We start from the raw sequence: 21,719 nt of genomic DNA on the forward strand, positions 1-21,719 counted from the left end.
TTCTCTCATATCTTCTCATTCATCAAACTCTAAACGTCTCTTCTCCACTTTCAACACTCTCCCCTATCCACCTGCACCACCCCCTTCATCTGACTTTAGTGCTCAAGATTTGGCAGACTACTTTTTCAACAAAACACTTACCATTCGAAGTAACATCCCACCACAAGACTGCAACCTTCCATCTCTGCCCCCGGTCACCCCCTCCAACACTCTCAGTACCTTCCCCGCCAACCACTGAGAATGAAGTGAGTTCCCTAATATCTTCCTCACACCTCACTACCTGCCCACTTGACCCTATCCCTTCACATCTAATACCTTCTCTGTCCTCTACCCTCACCCCAGCTCTTACTCACATATTCAACCGATCCCTTACTTCTGGTTCATTTCCATCATCCTTTAAATATGCAAAGGTCCCCATCCTCAAAAAACCCTCCCTCGACCCCAATTCTCCTGCAAACTACCGCCCCATATCACTACTTCCGCTAGCTTCTAAAGTCCTGGAAAAACTAGTTTTCGATCGCCTAACACACTTCCTATCCTCCAACTCATTGCTTGATCCCCTGCAATCAGGCTTCCGTTCCCAACACTCAACTGAGACTGCCCTCACCAAGGTTACTAACTATCTTCTTTCTTCTAAAAACAATGGCCACTATTCTATACTTATCTTACTTGACCAGTCTGCTGCCTTTGACACTGTTGACCATCCCCTCCTCCTACGGACTCTCAGCTCCCTTGGGCTCTGTGACATTGCCCTCTCCTGGATCCACTCTTATCTCTTTAATAGGTCCTTTTCTGTCTCATTTGCTGGCAACTCCTCCTCTCCATTGCCTCTGTCTGTTGGAGTACCTCAAGGCTCTGTTCTAGGCCCTCTACTCTTCTCTATTTATACTTCCTCACTGGGTAAACTTATCAGTAGCTATGGTTTCAACTATCACCTCTATGCTGATGATAATCAGATCTACCTATCCACCCCTGCACTCTCTCCTCCTGTCCTTTGCCACATCAGCGACTGCTTATCTGGCATTTCACCACCTAAAAATCAACATGTCCAAGACTGAGCTTCTTCTAATCCCCCCCATCTAATTCTACTCCAGTTCCTAACTTTACTATCACTGTTGGTGACACCACTATCTCCCCATCACCCCAGGTCCGCTGCCTAGGAGTTACACTTGACTCCAATCTGTCCTTCATACCCCACATCCAATCGCTCTCTTCATCCTGTTGCAACCACCTACGCAATATCTCCAACATTCGTCCTTTTCTGAGCGCTGAAACTACTAAACAGCTAATCCAGTCCCTAGTAATCTCCCGGCTTGACTACTGCAACAACCTACTAAATGGCCTTCCCCTCTCCCGCCTCTCCCCACTTCAATCCATCCTAAATGCCTCTGCTAGGCTAATCCACCTCTCCAACGCTCTGTATCTGCTCCACCCCTCTGTGAGTCCTTTCACTGGCTCCCCATTCACAGCAAAATTAAATTCAAAATTCTCACTCTGACCTACAAAGCCCTTACCAATGCAGCCCCCCATACCTGTCCTCACTCATCAACAAATATACTCCAGCCCGTCTCCTAAGATCCAACAAAGATCTACTCCTTGCCTCTTCTACCATCACCTCCTCTCATGCTAGACTACAGGACTTCTCTCATGCGGCACAAACCTTCTGGAATGCACTTCCTCGAGCTGTCAAGACTTTCCCCCAACCTCTCCTCCTTTAAACGCTCCCTAAAGACCTTCTTGATCAGGGAAGCCTATCACCAAATCAGTAACTAATAAATTCCACTTGCTTAAAGGGACAGTCTACACCAGAATTATTGTTGTTTAAAAAGATAGATAATCCCTTTATTACCCATTCCCCAGTTTTGTATAACCAACAGGGTTATATTAATATATGTATTACCTCTGGGGGGCGGAGCGAACAGCCAACCAAGAAGGCCGCACCACACTAAAGCTCCGACAATAAAACGGGTGTCAAAACTAATAAAGGACACAGACGCAGCACAAGATCTCAAATTTTGACTTGGGGCTGTCACATAAGAGCTCTGCAGTTAAATCGGAACATTTTTATACCTGCCTGAGCAACCTGTTTAACACTATAATTGATTAACGGATCTGAGGCCTAATACCAAACTGCGCATATACTGAGCGCGTCCTCACCGACACACGAACCTCTGCTTATAAGCTGGGCTGCCCATCGTAATGGAATGATCCTGCTGCTCAACACTATTTATTGTGGTAAAAAAACATCTCTCTCTTTCCCTCTAAAGGATGACCCTTAAGTAGCTACGGCTGCAACTACGAAACCTGCCACGTCATCCAAATTAGTGAGAAACTCTGCTTCAGTGACAAGATCAATCTGAAGGTAGCAGCTCTAGTAAAGGACTCCTCGTGGAAACGACACCCATACAAGTTATAGATCAGAGTGAGTACCCATTGAATCACACATCTTAAAAATATAATAGCGCCACATGTTCCAGCATAGTGATACTGAAGTAATGCATGCACACTGTCCAGGTCCTGGGATAAACACTAACAGGGCAAATATCCCCCTTAAGGATCTTTCATAAATCATATGCGGTACATTAAAACACATTGAGTGCACTATCAAACTGTATTGATTTGGCGCCATCATATACTGCAGGATACCTTGCAATAAAATAATCGCCCATGCAGTTCTGAATTTTTAACCGCACTCCAATGAGACTCCTACCTGCATTACCATATCTCTGACATTTCTAATACTGGATATATAAATATATAAAAGTACTCCATTTGTGACACACTACTACCATCAGTCTTTAACCCTATAGGGCATATACTCACCCTCCTTTTCCCGCTGTTCACGGTAGCAGCGGGTCATATCCTCTAATCCTTTCACCGTGATCACCCTGTGAGGGTAAACTCCCTGGGGAGTTTAGTGCACCTAGGAAGAGGGTGATAGCTGTTCACAATACACCAGCAACAGACACGCTCCTTTCTACCTATATATTGATACATAATCCACAAAATGTAACAAAGGAGGGCCACAAAAAATTATAAAATGCAAAAACCGTCACAGAACAGCCAAAGTACAGTGAATACCTTCTTCAAGCAAACAGAACAAGTTAAAAGTAAAAAGGACTCTGAGTTAACACAGACACCTACCGACGACAACCCATGTGATATGACAGACAACTCCAGCTGCTCATCTCCATCAACTCAGGAAAATAGGGATGACACCCCAATTACTTATAGAGCTATGGAAGCACTCATTAAGCAGGTTAATTCCTGTATTAAAGATGAATGTGCGGACTTGAAGAAAGAGATCAATGATCTCGGCTACAGAGAGTTGATTCGTTGGAAGAGCACAAATTTGTTATGTCACAAAAAATAGCGGGCCTCACATCTAGGCAATCACAACAAAACCAGCATATAATCAATCTCAAAGACAAACTAGACAATTTGGAAAATCGTTCTAGACGAGGTAACCTTCAATTCAGAGGAGTTCCGGAAACAGTAATGAATAATGAAATTCAAGATTATCTACAAGCCTTTTTTGCAGAATTAGCAGGAGATAACACAGGTGAATACCCCACTATATCTCGATAGAGCTCACAGAGCATTACGCCCTAAACCATCAGATGATTCTCCACCAAGGGACATTGTTGTCCACTTTCAAATCTACAGACAGAAAGAAGAGATACAACATTGCCAGGAAACGACAGGCAATAATGTTCCGAGGACATTGAATCCAAATATTTCAAGATCTCTCCCTAAGAACTCTTCAAAGGAGAAGAGACTTTTTGACTCTAACCACCCATTTACGTTCATTAAACATCCCTTACAGATGGGAGTTTCCGTAATCACTATGAAGAATGGCAAAAAAAATTAATGTTCCTCTTTGTCTGACATAGGCAATTTTTTCAAAATGATTAACATTTCGCTGCCTGATAAGGGAGACTCTCAACCTTCTCACAGGCAACTAAACGGACAGGACACTCCTAAGCCCCAAAGGTGCCCGGGGCCTGACACACCAGCTAGACAACATAAACGCAGACAAGCCACTTTCGCCAATTTGGCGGAAATGGACACAGAACCTCCAGGCTGAGTAAATGTGACTGCTTGCTCTTTCTTTTGTATCCATTGATAACCTGTTATTACTATGTAATCTTGTGGCTAATGTCTACCCTAGTAAACTTATTGCATAGGTAGTTCTATATTTTCTAAAATGATGTTGCAGGTCCTCATTTATTCAGGAGGAATCTGTTTGTATTCAACCTAGTTTGAGGTTGCTGCTCAAGTTAAAATATCTGTTTGTTTTTAAGTTATATTGACTGTACTTTAGAACATGTATTAATCTAATAAAGCAAAAAATGAGCAAAAAAGGTGAACAGTGTGGTAAATAGCAGTGTTTTACTTAGTATGCATCCTGGGGAAATAGTCCGTAATTAGGCATATGCACCAACACTAGAGGGTGAGACTTAGTAGACCGTTAGTAAACCGTATAAAGTACCCGTTGGCGAGACACATGTATAGCCCGCACACCCTCCGTATATATCACGGAACAGGCAATTGGCCCCAATGCTAATGTATCTAATGCACCAGATCTCTAATTATCCTTAGCCGGTATACACCCAGAGATCTCGCTACCAATGGTACAGTTATAAAGTAACATAAACAGCCGGTTCTTCACTCACCCCCATATGTGGAAATACCCAGTGTCCCTGGTCCGTCACGCTCACCTGTGTCAGGGAGAAACCTCAGCCGTATTCCTTAGCTGCAATGCTTCAGTCGCAGTCGTAATCCTTACACGAACACTGAAGACTCGTCTGTGCGGCTGGAACATGTGACCGGGATATGGACCAATCGGGTAAGTCCTGGAATGATGACTACTGCCAATGAAGAGTGTCCTGGGTAAACAGTACGGCGCTGTGCAATAGCAGAAGAAAAGCTTCATAGGACAGAGAAGCGGGTCCCTGCAACCCGCTGTATATAAATTTAAAAAAAAAGGAGGAAAGTAGTCCTTGAAGCTGCATAAAATCAATAACGTCTTTATTTATAAGTATTTAAAAAAAAAAATCAATGGAGACATCTGAATAGGAAATTTCAAAACACAGCCAGTGAAAAGTCTGACCGGTTTCGGTCACACAGGACCGTAATCATAGACACAATTAGGCACACATGTTCCTTGCTTTAAAAAAGGGTAAAAACCACAGTGATTGGTTAATAGCAATTACTACGCTTTTGAATACACAATTTAAAAGGTACATCAGGTAATATTGAGAGGACAAAAAGGAAAGAAAAAACAGAATTTATGCTTACCTGATAAATTTCTCTCTCTTGTGATGTATCGAGTCCACGGATTCATCCATACTTGTGGGATATTCTCCTTCCCAACAGGAAGTGGCAGAGAGAGCACCCACAGCAGAGCTGTCTATATAGCTCCTCCCTTAGCTCCACCCCCTAGTCATTCGACCGAAGGCTAGGAAGAAAAAGGAGAAACTATAGGGTGCAGTGGTGACTGAAGTTTTTTAAATAAAAATATACTACCTGTCTTAAATAGACAGGGCAGGCCGTGGACTCGATACATCACAAGAGAAAGAAATTTATCAGGTAAGCATAAATTCTGTTTTCTCTTGTAAGATGTATCGAGTCCACGGATTCATCCATTCTTGTGGGATACCAATACCAAAGCTTTAGGACACGGATGAAGGGAGGGACAAGACAGGTACCTTAAACGGAAGGCACCACTGCTTGTAGAACCTTTCTCCCAAAAATAGCCTCCGAAGAAGCAAAAGTATCGAATTTGTAACATTTGGAAAAAGTATGAAGCGAAGACCAAGTCGCCGCCTTACAAATCTGTTCAACAGAAGCCTCATTTTTAAAAGCCCATGTGGAAGACACTGCTCTAGTAGAATGAGTAGTAATTCTTTCAGGAGGCTGCTGGCCAGCAGTCTCATAAGCCATACGGATGATGCTTTCAGCCCAAAAGAAAGAGAGGTAGCCGCAGCCTTTTGACCTCTGCAAAACAGTGTAAAAAAGCAGTAAACACAACAAAATTTTTACAGTAGCATCATAAAGCCTTAGTAACTTTGCACCACTATGCAAATAAACAATTAACCCCTTAATGTAAAAACCGGATTGAAAAAACTTCAAAACCGGTAAAATAACGTTCAGCACCTTGGCACCTACCTGCCCTTTAGGAACGATTTGTGGGGAAAAAAACCCTCTTTACAGTCCTCAAATACAGCAGGAATCTCTGGAGAAGTAGCTGGATGCTTCGGAGGTAAATAAACTGTGCAACTGAAAATAGGCCCCTCCCACCTCACTCGAAGTTATGGGGCCTAAAAGGAACACCACAGAGTGTTTCTTAAACTAGCCATGTGGGTTAATAACCCTTAAACAAGTCACAAAGACCCTTTAAAGTCCCTCAAAAAACGTTATATTTGCATATTGAACCAAAACGTTTTTTCCTATCAGTGTCACCAGTAACTATGAGCCCTTTATGCAAGCTTGGATTCCTCTTTTACTGAATACAGCTTACCTTTCCCTCATGGGGATATTGCCAGCCTTTTCTAGAAATAACAGTCTGTCTAGAAAAAAATAAACTGAACATACCTTAATGCAGTGTGCTGAATATTGTTTTTAATAAAGTCTTTTTAACTTTAGACTTTGCCACGGTCTTCTATATATATATTTATCACGCACATCTTTTTTAACTCCTCACTGGTGGTGAGCAATAGCTACGATACGTACACAGAGGAGAGAGTTATTCTGTGCATCATTGGTATATCCATTGGCCGGTACTGTGTTGAGGCATCGCAGAGGAGCTTGCAGCATACCGTTGAGCAGTTCACTGGGCGACTGTAAGAGCCCAGAAGGCACATATAGCACTTGTTCAGTGCTTTGGATCTTGTAAGTACGGGATATACCAGTGGGGAAATCTCTGACATCATTAACCCTGCACTATTGTGGCGCCTTCTTTCTTTTCTATATCTTAATGCAGTTTAGCCTGCAAACTGTTCCCCCAACTGAAGTTTTCCTGTACTCTTCAGCCCTTGTGAGAACAGCAGTGGATCTTAGTTACAAAATGCTAAGATCATCATCCTCCTTGCAGAAATCTTCATCCCTTTTCTGCCAGAGAGTAAATAGTACACACCGGTACCATTTAAAATAACAAACTTTTGCTTGAGAAAATAAAAACTTAAAATTTTTGTCACCACACACCGGGGGGTGGAGCTAAGGGAGGAGCTATATAGACAGCTCTGCTGTGGGTGCTCTCTCTGCCACTTCCTGTTGGGAAGGAGAATATCCCACAAGTATGCATGAATATGTGGACTCGATACATCTTACAAGAGAAATATATAGACTTATTTGAAGAAAGTAATAAATGTGAGCTTATGAAAAAGCAGATAACACAAGCGCACAATTATTGCTCATAAGTAATGACACATATTATTTCCTAGTACGATGAACATCCACAGGGTATAGTTAGGAACATAAAAGCAACAAATAACAAATATTGTAGTTGACATAATGTGGGGCATGTTGACAAATCTCATTATCCTCAGATATATAATTAGCCTAGTAATTACCTAAAACTACTAGTGAGTTTACTCTACCTACCTAGTAATTTGGCAATAATAGCAAATAGAAAAACTAAAGAAGTAGTTATATCAATCATATATTCCTAAGTTAAATATGTCCCATCAGCTCCGTTCTATAATAGGAAACCATTTAAACTATATAGAAATGTGAGAAACATCAATGCAACCATATAAAGGTGGACCAAAAACATGTGCATAGAACTTTATCTGCCAATAAGCTGTGAGGAGAGAGGTATAAGAAACCTATACGGACATCCATCTATCTATGCCAAGATATATAATTAACCTAGCAATTACCTAAAACTACTAGTGAGTTTACACTACCTACCTAGTAATTTGGCAATAATAGCATAGCAAACTAAAATGGTAATTATATCAAACATATATTCCTAAGTTAGATATGTCCCATCAGCTCAGTTCTATAATAGGAAACCATTTACACTATATAGAAGAGTGAGAAACATCAATATAACCTTATAAAGGTGGACCAAAGACATATGCATAGAACTTTATCTGCCAATAAACTGTGAGGAGAGAGATATATAAGAAGCCTAAGCAGACAGCCATCTATCTAGGCCAGAAGTTGAGTATGTCATGCTCAGAATTGAAACCCACTGGTACCAAACAATTTAATTTGAATATCCAGTAGGTCTCTTGTCTACACAATGTAGATAGTCTATCCCCTCCTCTAGGAGTCCTAGGGATTTGCTCAATCGCTTGCCACTTAAAACTTGTAACATCCTTATTATGAATGTCCAAAAAATGTCTGGACAACGCTGAGCATGGTCTATCTCCAGATATATAGGATAGATGTTCTCTGACTCTAGTTCCTACATCCTTTGTAGTTCTACCTACATAGGATTTTGAACAGTTTATGCACTCAATGAGATAGACAATATAGGTACTCCTGCAGTTAATGCAACCCCTGGTGTCAAAACTTTCTCCAGAGTGACGAGACACAAAAGACCTACCAACCTGAATATGGTCACAAGAACTGCAGGTACGTCTACCACATCTGTACGTACCGTGTCAGGTATTAATCTACTTTAAGCCGCAATGTTTACCTCCAGAGGCAAATACGTAAAACTGATGTCTCATTGATCCTAACAGCTGTTCTTTTCGAATATATTACACAATCACTCTCAAATTTTAATGTGTATCTTTGAAATCTTAATTGCTACTCCCCATTTACTTTGAAACATGATGCAGTAAATTAACAGCATCTTTATTAGGATTATCCGCTACTCCATATGTCTCTATTTACTCCAGACTCGAGTAACACTACACCCTAGCAATGGATATATATTTATACTGTCATCTCAGACATTAAGGGACGCCAGATTTTTAGTAGGTTCTACCCAATCCAAATTAATATTAAAAGCTGATATGTTGGATTAATGTTATTATGCTCCAGAGGCATTGCGAATTTTGTATAGGTTTATTTTAGAAAACACTGTTTACCTCTGGGACCCAAAATGTCAATACTATACTAATATTGTTTTATTCGCAGGTAATATAAAACCTTATACACTGACCTACTTTGGTTTCAAAAAGTTAACTCTATAGATTTAATAACTTTATTTTCAGTACTTGTTATAGTAGAAAACGTTGCCCTATGTCTTAATATACCTCAAGGATGAGTAATATGACATTTTTACTAAATGACTATTTAACTTGGGGTCTTAGGGCTGCATGAACTCCTCACACTCTCTCTCTTTCACATGGGCACCCGGTTTGTTATATAGATCCCTAGTTAATTAACAAACAGCCAGGATTTGTGCGGTTTTTATACTGACACAGTTCCTGAAATATATCAATCTAGATACCTTTCCCTCTGATACCCACGCCAGATTATTTTTATTACTAATCCTTTCATACTCGTCCAATCCAATACCCTGTCCAGTTCTCCTTGATACACTTATCTACTTTTATATCTACCTTTTTAAGAGTTTCTAGTCCATAGGGAACATGACAACACACCATGGAGTAGGTACATTACACATAGCAACTCAAAATGTCAAAGGCATCCTATCAGCGGAAAAACGATCTATAGCCTACTATGATTTTTATTAAAAAAAAAAGAGATAGATATTGTCATGATTCAGGAAACCCATTTTAAAAAACATAACGAACCTACACTATCCATGAGATACTATGACAAACACTTCTGTAGCTCAGGTCCCCATAGGAAAAATGGAGTATGCATCTCCTTCAAGCACAATACCCCCTTTGAACTTTTACAAAAATACACTGATAAAGAGGGTAGAATTCTGATCCTAGTCAGACTCTGCTACGGGAGCCCGATCACACTGGCAAACATCTATGCTCCAAATAAGCTCACTCCATTTTTCTTTAGGTCCCTGGTTAACACATTACTAGACATTTCTAAAGGCCCAATTATTTTGGGTGGGGACTTTAACTTCCCTATGAAACCTGAATTAGACACTTCTACCGGGAAATCATACCTCCGCAATAACTTGCTGAAGAATAATTGTGTAGATCTTCAATCCATTAATTTATTTGATACTTGGAGAACAGTCTATACAACTCGGAAAGATTATACCTTTTTCTCCCACCCACAAGACTCATATTCTAGACTAGACTATATACTCTGTAATCAGGCAATGCTTTCAAATCTCATTCACACTAAACACACATTTCATGTCACACACCTTGGTCTGACCATAGTATGGTCGTCACCACGTTTAATTGGTCTAACAAATCTCGAAACACATTCAATTGGAGACTTAACGACTCCATCCTCACAAATCAAGAAAGAGTAGATGAAATAAAAAAAAATTCGGATGAATACTTCTTCATAAATAAGCCTGAGGATACGTCGGCTGCAAATAACTGTGAGGCATATAAATGCTATATACGCTGTGTACTAATAAAACATAATGCCAAGCAACGTAAACTCAGATCTGCCCAATATATCTCACTGACGGACGACCTTGCCGTCCAAGAAGCTATTCATAAATCAGATCCAACTTCTACCCAAAAACTTTCCAAGCTAACTGTAGCGAGAGATAACCTTAACAAATTTCTTATACAAAACGCACATATGAGAGCCCTAACTACCAAATCAAAATTCTTTGTAGAAAGCAATAAGGCAGGACGCCTACTGGCCAGATCACTTAAAGTGAAGGTAAAGTTTTCCGTTTTTGTAACCTGTATTATATTACTCATATACTATATAGTATGATCGCTAATTTATTTTTAATTTTTTTAATATATATGATTGTATTATAAACTATTGTTATTTACCTACTCTGCCATTCTTAGCTCCTCCCTCCATGAATTTCCTGGTTTTTCACTCTATTACGTACAGAGCGGTCCCACCCGCTCTATACGTACTTCAAAAGCACGCTCTCGCTTGCCAGACAATTTGCGCATGCGCACACTAATATTTTAAACAACCAAATAAGTGTTTAAAACGTTAAAAATATAAACTTACTTGCGATAGAAATAGAAGAAATTGCATCGCTTGTTAGAGATGTATCAAAACTGGTTGCAGCCACAGATACTGTTTCAATTTTCTTTTAAATAGACGACGTAGTCAATATTTCCTTTTATCTATCTGAATTGCGCATGCACTAAACTGGAGCGAGCCCGGCTTGGAAGGGAGAGGAAGTAATGCCAACGCATGCGCAGAACGTCAAGGAATGTTGTGACGTAAAATGACGGCCGCCTAACGGCCAGACTTACTATTGGCTGATGCAGGAACGTGACCAGACAAAAACAAAAAAAAAAAAAAACGGGTTGTTTTTGAAACGATAAGAAATAGAGACAAAAAAGGTGATAACTCTCTAAATATATGAAATTAAAAAAATTAATGAATTAAAGTATCATTAATTTTATAAGTATTTACATTGACAATAATCTAATCGTGCAAAGTTTACATTCCCTTTAAAAAACAAAAATATAATAGATTCATTAGATCTCTCACACACGCTTCAGGCAAGTCTATTACAAAAAATGAAGATATTGCAGATCCTTTGTTTCCTATTACTCTAAACTTTACAATCTAAATAATAACACAACTCTTGATAAAATAAAATAGAAACATACTTAGCAGCATTGGAAACTCCTATCACAGATGAAGACAGACAGTTCTTAGACTCCCCTATAACATTACGAGAAATCAAAACCACAATAAATGCACTTCCTAACAGTAAGTCCCCTGGCCCTGACGGCCTCGCAGGAAAATTCTATCAACTCCTCCAGAATCAAATAAGTCCACACCTATATACACTCTTTACTGCTATTGATCAAGGTAACGTCTTTTCCCAACCCCTACTAGAAGCCCTAATTACTGTCATCCCAAAACCAGATAAAGCAAAAGACCAAGTAGGTAATTATAGACCAAAATCGCTTATAAACATTGATATAAAGATTTATGCCAAAATACTCGCAAATCGAATGAATGTAATCTTACCAAAAATTGTCCATCCGGATCAAGTAGGATTCATTAGAGGCAGAGAGGCAAAAGACAATACTATTAGATTATTGCATTCCCTACAAAATGCTTATGATAATCACACTCCCCTTGCCCTTCTTTCCACTAATGCGGAAAAGGCCTTCGACAGGGTGGACTGGCAGTTTATGTGGAAAACCCTGTTGAAATTTGGCTTTTCAAACACGTTTACTACCAGGATTCAAGCCTTATACCGTAAACACAGAGCTAAAGTTAGAATAAATAATAATACCTCACAATCATTCCTCATCTCCAATGGCACACGCCAAGGATGCCCGCTCTCACCCCTGCTATTTGCCCTCACAGTAGAAATCCTAGCAATACAGATCAGAAATAATCCAGATATACAAGGTATACAATATGACAACATTACTCAAAAGTGCCTCCTGTTTGTGGACAATGTGATCCTCACTTTACAATCTCCATTCACCGCATTACCTGCTTTAATTAAGACCCTAGAAAACTATAAACAAGTCTCTAATTTTTCCATTAATATGGAAAAATCTGGGCTCATACCAAACAATCTGTCATCACAGGATATAGAATTTGTAACACATCATACAAAATTCGCTATTACAGATAAACTTAAATACCTTGGATTAATAATTCCAAAGAATGGTCATAACTTATTCCCTGATAACTTCACCTCTCTCCAATTGAACGTTAAAAATCTGTTGGACACCTGGCATAAACAAGGACATTTGTCCTGGCTGGGTAGCATCAACACGGTTAAAATGATGATAGTACCTAAATATTTATACCTTTTTCAAACACTACCGATGGCCCTACCCAACGCTTATCTCAGAACACAACAAAGACTGATACATTTGTTTATCTGGTCCTATAAAAGACCTAGAGTAGCTCAGTACACCTTATATCTTAGCAAAGAGGATGGAGGACTTAATGTCTCTAATATAACCAACTACTACAGAGCAGCACATTTAACAAGAGTAATCTCATGGAATCACTCTCCCCCTACTAACATGTGGGTACAGATCGAGAGTCACTTGTCCCAAGTCAAACATATGAGGGATATAGCCTGGCTACCTAAAAATTATAGACTCCACTTTTTACAGCGCAATAGATATATCAAAGCTACTCTCGATGTCTGGGACTATGTGATTACTCACACGAAGGGAGTGTCCACCTTGGTATCCCCTTTGACTCAGATGTTACGCAACCACTTATTTTTGCAGCATAGTTCTTTCACCCACACTAATGTAAATAAGACATTACAGAATCTCCCTATATACTTAATTACGGACTCTGTCGGTGTTAAAGATAGAATTCTGCTCAATGAGGAACTGGGGCCCCCGTTTGATAACTGGTATGCATATTTACAAATTAGACATGCCATTAATAACAGCCCATACAAGAAAGATGTACTGAGACCATTAACGCCTTTTGAACAGTTATGTATTAACCCTAACATAAAAAAAGCACACCTTTCCATGACATATAAAATCCTTAGAGATTCCTTTCTGGAAAAACGACCGGCATACTTGTTAAGGTGGAACGAGGAGCTACTAGGTGACTTAAGTGATGAAGATTGGAAACGTTGTTTCCTCCTGACTCACTCTTCCTCCACCTCTCTAATTATGTCTGAATTGAATTATAAGATAAATGCCCGTTGGTACTTAACGCCTCATCGTCTACGAATTATCTATCCTACCGCTTCTTCTAGCTGCTGGAGGAGATGTGGAGACGTGGGTACTATGACTCATATTTGGTGGTCCTGCCCTAGTCTAGTTGGCTTTTGGTCACAGGTAGAGCAAAATGTGAACCACATCTTGAGTACGAATATTTCCCTCAACCCACATATTATCCTTCTTAACCACACTCCACGTCTTAATTGCGTATATCGTAAGAAATTACTTCTCATAATGCTAACTTGTTCTAAGAGGTTAATTCCAAGACTATGGAAGACACAAGAGATACCAACTTTTTCTCAATGGGTCACAGAAGTAGACCATACCATCTCACTTGAAAGAATGCACTATTGTTATATAGGCAAACAAGACTTCATAATTAACATACTATTCCTATGGGAACAAAGGCTTCATAATAATGTACGACAATTTTGAAACTATGTTATGGCGAACGACTAGAAACAAATGTATTGGATTGCACTAACTTGTTTTACTCTGCATGTCAGGCCTCGAGATACATTTATACTTGGGGATATAGAATGGTCCTGAGAAACTCTGAATAAGTTAGGATATTTGTATCCCTACCCCATTCTACCCTTTCCCTGTGTACCCTCTCCACTTCCCCCTGCCCTCCCCATTCCTTTATTCATATTTATTTTATTGTCCAAACCTGTTCATCCTTGAAAAATGATAGGTCACTGTTCCAACATAAAGTGTATTTCTTTGAAAATGTTTACCTGTTAATAATGGTATATGTTACACTAATGTGAAATCAATGTACCCAATAAAAAATATTTGAAAATAATATAGGTTTTACCTCTGTGATTATCTTGTATCTAACCCTCTGCAGACTGCCCCTTACCTCAGTGCTTTTGACAGACATGCAATTTAGCCAATCAGTGCAGACTCCTAAATAACTTGATGGGAGTGCGCACAATGTTATCTATATGATAAACATGAACTACCACTGTCTAACTGTGAAAAACTTTAAAAATGCTCTGAGCTAAGAGATGGTTTTCAACGGTTTAGAAATCAGTTTGAGTCAACCTAAGTTTAGCTTTTCAAAAATACCACCAAGGGAACAAAGCAAATTTAATCATAAAAGTAAATTAGAAAGTTGTTTAAAATTGCATGCCCTATCTGAATCATGAACGTTTAATTTTGACTAGACTGTCCCTTTAATAGTTGCCCTAATCTAACTCCACACTAACATCATTCCCACCTTTGCAGTCCCCACCTCCTGTTTCTCACCCTCCTACCCATTTAGATTGTAAGTTCCCACGGGAACAGGGCTCCCAATTCCCCCTGTATTTGTTTGTTAAATGTTGTCTGGTGTCTCATATTGTACTGTCCTTATATCTTTGTTACCCATGGACAGCACTGTGGAATCTGTTGGTGCTTTATAAATAAAGAATAATAATAATAATAATAAATTAGTATCTGAATTAAATTTCAAATCCTTTTCTTATAGCATTTGTATAGATTATAGCTGCATATTGGTCAAGGCTTGAAAGAAATTTGAGAAAAATGAGTTTCGGTAAAGCAAACTAACCATCTGTGTCGTACAGATCCAGGGATCCGCCATCTTTCTCTGCCCAATCAGGAACAAGGTACAGGATGAAAGCAAATCTCCTTCCTTCTAATTCATCATCATGACAAAGCAGAGTATCTGAACATAGATAAAAACAGAATTACATGAAGTAGGCATGTGATACTATAGCCATCAGCAGTATAAGCATTTTAACATATATATGCGTCTATTTCCCACCTGTGTAGTTGTATTGCGCACAAGAAATATCAGTGGTATTCTCAAGATCAACGCCTGTAATTTCTGAGAGAAAGTGACGGAATTCTTCATATAAGAGATGTCTGGAACATAATGGAGAAGTGTGAATATCTTGGCAGTAGGAGATTATAGGGTAAGGAGAGTTAAGCTACATATTGTAATTGCTGTAGTAATACAAAATGATACTATAAAAAGATGGCTTTATGTTCTCTTTATGAGTGTGTGTGTGTGTTTAATAATCTAAAATATTAGAAAACATGGGGAAAATTCTAGGAGATTGATAGGATTTTTAAAGCTTTGCTTTACAGGAAGATTGTACTCAAAAACTTTCTATCATCCATATTATTTTTTTTACCTCGAAAAACAAGTAGTAAGAGCTGTTGAGATGATCAGATTTCAATTAAAACTAATACAATAGTATCAGTTGTGACTGACAGGTACAAATGACCATTATACCTATTAGCCGGAGAGAATGTGTAGGAATTGCCTATCCCAAGGATTAAAAGGAATTACACAACTGATACACCTGTATTAGTGTCATCTTAAAGAGACATAAAAATGCAATATAAAAATGCTCTAATATGTTAGAGCATTTTATTATTGCACTATTGCTTGCATATAAATGTGCTTAACTCCTGCCAGTGAAATGAGCACATAGTTAAAGCCAGCCCTGGAGCAGCAATGTACTGGTGGGAGAAAGTTGAACTCATCTGGTGGACTAATGACAAAAGGCATGTGTGTGTAGCCACCAATCACCAGCTACCTACTTGTAGTGGAATGCTGCCCTTGAGCCTACCTAGGTATGCTTTGCCACCAAGGATACCAAGAGAATAAAGTACATTTTAGAAAAGTCTCTGCAAATTGCAAACTATATCTGAAACATGAAAGTTTAAATGTTGACTTTCGTGTCCCTTTTGTGAAGAGGGGAAAAAACATTTTCAAGAGTAGTTCTCTCACCTAAGAGAACTGATGTGGGATTCCTTTCTGCTCTTTAGATCCTCTGACTGAAAAAAGAGAGACAGTAATTATATTTATTCCAAATCACCCTTCAACTGCAACACACCTGTGTGGTTTGTGTCCAACACTTTTGCCTTTTACTCCTTCCCCCAACCCCAAAAAAAGTAAATAAACAAATACCCCTCTCTCTATATGTTGCACATTCTGCCACTCTTGTGTACATACATAATAGCCGCACCTGTTGGAACTTGTACAAATCATTAGATTTGGGGTGGAAGTTCAGTCTGAGCAGCTCCTTTTTCAGCTCCTCCAGGAACTCAGAGTTCTTCAAGAAGGGTCGAATGACACCATGTGGGAATGGGGTACAATCCAGAACAAGAGAGCCTGGGAGAAAATAAACTATATAAACACACACACACATACAGGGAATGTTGCCAGTTTAAAAAGCACTTGTATTTGCATTATACATAATTTTATTTTGGTTCAAATAAAGATTTCATCTTTATGTTTCTAGGCACATAAAGGACCCCTTAAAGGGACAGTCTACACAGAATTTGTATTGTTTAAAAAGATAGATATTCCCTTTATTACCCATTCCCTAGTTTTGCATAACCAACAGTTATATTAATACACTTTTTATCTCTCTGATTACCTTGTATCTAAGCCTCTGCGAACTGCCCCCTTATTTCAGTTCTTTTGACAGACTTGCATTTTAGTCAATCAGTGCTGACTTCTAGGTAAATCCAGGGGCGTGAGCACAATGTTATCTATAAGGCACACATGAACTAATGCCCTTTAGAGGTGAAAAACTGTCAAAATGCATTCAGATAAGAGGCAGCTTTCAAGGTCAAAGAAATTAGCATATGAGCCTACCTAGGTTTAGCTTTCAACTAAGAAAACCAAGAGAACAAAGCAAAATTGGTTATAAAAGTAAATTGGAAAGTTGTTTAAAATTACATGCATCACGTGAAGCCCCGACCGGACCTCGCCGCTACTCTAATAAATGTAGTAACCCCTAAACCGCCGCACTCCCGCCTCGCAAACCCTATAATAAATAGTATTAACCCCTAATCTGCCCTCCCTAACATCGCCGCCACAGAACTTCAAGTATTAACCCCTAATCTGCCAACCGGACCTCGCCGCTACTATATTAAACTGTATTAACCTCTAAAGCTAACTCTAACCCTAACACCCCCCCCCCTAAATTAAATATAATTTTAATCTAACGAAATAAATTAAATATTATTAACTAAAGTATTCCTATTTAAAGCTAAATACTTACCTGTAAAATAAACCCTAATATAGCTACAATATAACGAATAATTATATTGTAGCTATTTTAGGATTTATATTTATTTTACAGGCAACTTTGTATTTATTTTAACTAGATACAATAGCTATTAAATAGTTATTTACTATTTAATAGCTACCTAGTTAAAATAAATACAAAATTACCTGTAAAATAAATCCTAACCCAAGTTACAATTAAACCTAACACTACACTAGCAATAAATTAATTAAATAAATTAACTACAATTACCTACAATTAAATAAACTAAACTAAATTGCAAAAAAAAAACAAATACTAAATTACAAAAAAAAAAAAAAAAAAAAAAAAAAGATTACAAGAATTTTAAGCTAATTACACCTACTCTAAGCCCCCTAATAAAATAACAAAGTCCCCAAAAATAAAAAAAAAATCCCTACCCTAATCTAAATTAAAAAAAGTTATCAGCTCTATTACCAGCCCTTAAAAGAGCTTTTTGCGGGGCATGCCCCAAAGTAATCAGCTCTTTTGCCTGTAAAAAAAACACAATACCACCCCCCAACATTAAAACCCACCACCCACATACCCCTACTTTAACCCAAACCCCCCTTAAATAAACCTAACACTACCCCCCTGAAGATCTCCCTACCTTGAGTCGTGTTCACCCAGCCAGGCACCGATGGACCAAAAGAGGACCTCAGGAGCGGCAGAAGTCTTCATCCTATCCGGGCAGAAGAGGACATCTGGACCGGCAGACATCTTCATCCAAGCGGCATCTTCTATCTTCATCCATCCAACGAGGAGCGGCTCCATCTTCAAGACCTCCGGCGCGGAACATCCTCCTTCCCCGACGACTGAAGGTTCCTTTAAGTGACGTCATCCAAGATGGCGTCCCTCGAATTCCGATTGGCTGATAGGATTCTATCAGCCAATTGGAATTAAGGTAGGAAAAATCTGATTGGCTGATTGAATCAGCCAATCAGATTCAAAGCCAATCCGATTGAACTTGAATCTGATTGGCTGATTCAATCAGCCAATCAGATTTTTCCTACCTTAATTCCGATTGGCTGATAGAATCCTATCAGCCAATCGGAATTCGAGGGACGCCATCTTGAATGACGTCACTTAAAGGAACCTTCATTCGTCGGGTAGTCGTCGGGGAAGGAGGATGTTCCGCGCCGGAGGTCTTGAAGATGGAGCCGCTCCTCTTCGGATGGATGAAGATAGAAGATGCCGCTTGGATGAAGATGTCTGCCGGTCCGGATGTCCTCTTCTGCCCGGATAGGATGAAGACTTCTGCCGCTCCGGATGTCCTCTTTTGGTCCATCGGTGCCCGGCTGGGTGAACATGACTCAAGGTAGGAAGATCTTCAGGGGGGTAGTGTTAGGTTTATTTAAGGGGGGTTTGGGTTAGAGTAGGGGTATGTGGGTGGTGGGTTTTAATGTTGGGGGGTGGTATTGTGTTTTTTTTGTACAGGCAAAAAAGCTGATTACTTTGGGGCATGCCCCGCAAAAAGCCCTTTTAAGGGCTGGTAATAGAGCTGTCAACTTTTTTAATTTAGATTAGGGTAGGGAATTTTTTTTATTTTGGGGGGCTTTGTTATTTTATTAGGGGGCTTAGAGTAGGTGTAATTAGCTTAAAATTGTAATATTTTGATAATATTTGTAAATTATTTTTTTATTTTTTGTAACTTAGTTCTTTTTTTATTTTTTGTAATTTAGTGTTTTTTTTTGTAATTTAGTTTAGTTTATTTAATTGTAGGTAATTGTAGGTAATTTATTTAATTTATTGCTAGTGTAGTGTTAGGTTTAATTGTAACTTAGGTTAGGATTTATTTTACAGGTAATTTTGTATTTATTTTAACTAGGTAGCTATTAAATAGTAAATAACTATTTAATAGCTATTGTACCTAGTTAAAATAAATACAAAGTTGCCTGTAAAATAAATCTAAATCCTAAAATAGCTTCAATATAATTATTTGTTATATTGTAGCTATATTAGGGTTTATTTTACAGGTAAGTATTTAGCTTTAAATATGAATACTTTAGTTAATAAGATTTAATTTATTTTGTTAGATTAAAATTATATTTAACTTAGGGGGGTGTTAGGGTTAGACTTAGCTTTAGGGGTTACTACATTTATTAGAGTAGCAGCGAGGTCCGGTCAGCAGATTAGAGGTTAATAAGTGTAGGTAAGGTAGCGGCGACGTTGGGGGGGGGAGATTAGGGGTTAATAAATATAACATAGGTGTCGGCGATGTTAGGGGCAGCAGATTAGGGGTTCATAGGGATAATGTAGGTTGCGACGGTGTACGGAGCGACAGATTAGGGGTTAATAATATAATGCAGGTGTCAGCGATAGCGGGGGCGGCAGATTAGGGGTTAATAAGTGTAAGGTTAGGGGTGTTTAGACTCGGGGTACATGTTAGGTGCAGACTTAGAGAGTGTTTCCCCATAGGAAACAATGGGGCTGCGTTAGGAGCTGAACGCTGCTTTTTTGCAGGTGTTAGGTTTTTTTTCAGCCCAAACTGCCCCATTGTTTCCTATGGGGGAATCGTGCACGAGCACGTTTTTCAAGCTAGCCGCTACCATAAGCAACGCTGGTATTGAGAGTTGAAGTGGCGGTAAATATGCTTGTACGCTCCCTTTTTGGAGCCTAACGCAGCCCTTCAGAGAACTCTAAATACCAGCGTTGTTTAGAAGCAGCGCTAGAAAAAAAAAACCCGTAGCTAACGCACCCCTTTGGCCGCAAAACTCTAAATCTAGGCATATATTTTTAAAGCAGGAATGTAAATCTTAGCAGCCAGCCCATTTTAGGTTCAGCACCATGGATAATGTTTGCTAATTGAAGGCTAACATTTACCCACCAATAAACAAGCATAACCCAGGTTCTCAACCAAAAATGGTCCGGCTCCTATACATCAAATTCCTGCTTTTAAAATAAAGATAGCAAGAGAACGAAGACAAATTGATGATAGGAGTACATTAGAAAGTTGCTTGAAATTGCATGCTCTATCTGAATCATGAAATAAAAAATGTGGGTTTAGTGTCCCTTTAACCCCTTAATGACAACAGTACTTTTCCATTTTCTGTCCATTTGGGACAAAGGCTATTTTTACATTTTTGCGGTGTTTGTGTTTAGCTGTAATATTCTTCTTACTCATTTACTTTACCCACACATATTATATACCGTTTTTCTCGCCATTAATTGGACTTTCTAAAGATACCATTATTTTTATCATATCTTATAATTTACTATAAATTATTTTTATAAAATATGAGGAAAAAATGAAAAAAAAAAAAAAAACTTTTTCTAACTTTGAGCCCCAAAATCTGTTACACATCTGCAACCACCAAAAAACACCAATGCTAAATAGTTTCTAAATGTTGTCCTGAGTTTAGAAATACCCAATGTTTACATGTTCTTTGTTTTTTTGCAAGTTATAGGGCCATAAATACAAGTAACACTTTGCTATTTCCAAACCACTTTTTTTCAAAATTAGCGCTAGTTACATTGGGACACTGATATCTTTCAGGAATCCCTGAATATCCCTTGACATGTATATATATATTTTTTAGAAGACATCCCAAAGTATTGATCTAGGCCCATTTTAGTATATTTCATGCCACCATTTCACCGCCAAATGCGATTAAATACAAAAAAAAAATCGATCACTTTTTCACTAACTTTCGGTTTCTCACTGAAATTATTTACAAACAGCTTGTGCCATTATGGCATAAATGGTTGTAAATGCTTCTCTGGGGTCCCCTTTGTTCAGAAATAGCAGACATATATGGCTTTGGCATTGCTTTTTGGTAATTAGAAGGCTGCAAAATGCCACTGCGCACCATACGTGTATTATGCCCAGCAGTGAAGGGGTTAATTAGGGAGCATGTAGGGAGCTTTTGTGGGGTAATTTTAGCTTTAGTGTAGTGGAGTAAACAACCCAAAGTATTGATCTAGGCCCATTTTGGTATATTTCATGCCACCATTTCAC

The 21,719-nt window shown here is 38.8% G+C and overlaps 1 protein-coding gene across 1 annotated transcript in view; it reads right to left on the reverse strand.

The window, feature by feature from the left end:
* Positions 1–21,719, reverse strand: part of OGFOD1 (2-oxoglutarate and iron dependent oxygenase domain containing 1) — a 104,589-nt gene that overhangs the window by 59,771 nt on the left and 23,099 nt on the right. The window contains exons 2-5 of the mRNA XM_053700305.1: positions 16,694–16,839; positions 16,456–16,502; positions 15,481–15,581; positions 15,265–15,381 (exon numbers count right to left, since the gene is read on the reverse strand). Coding sequence (XP_053556280.1) covers positions 15,265–15,381; positions 15,481–15,581; positions 16,456–16,502; positions 16,694–16,839 — 411 coding nt within the window. The remainder of the gene's footprint in view (positions 1–15,264; positions 15,382–15,480; positions 15,582–16,455; positions 16,503–16,693; positions 16,840–21,719) is intronic.

This window comes from Bombina bombina, chromosome 1 (assembly GCF_027579735.1).
Source record: "Bombina bombina isolate aBomBom1 chromosome 1, aBomBom1.pri, whole genome shotgun sequence".
In the NCBI taxonomy this organism is placed as follows: domain Eukaryota; kingdom Metazoa; phylum Chordata; class Amphibia; order Anura; family Bombinatoridae; genus Bombina; species Bombina bombina.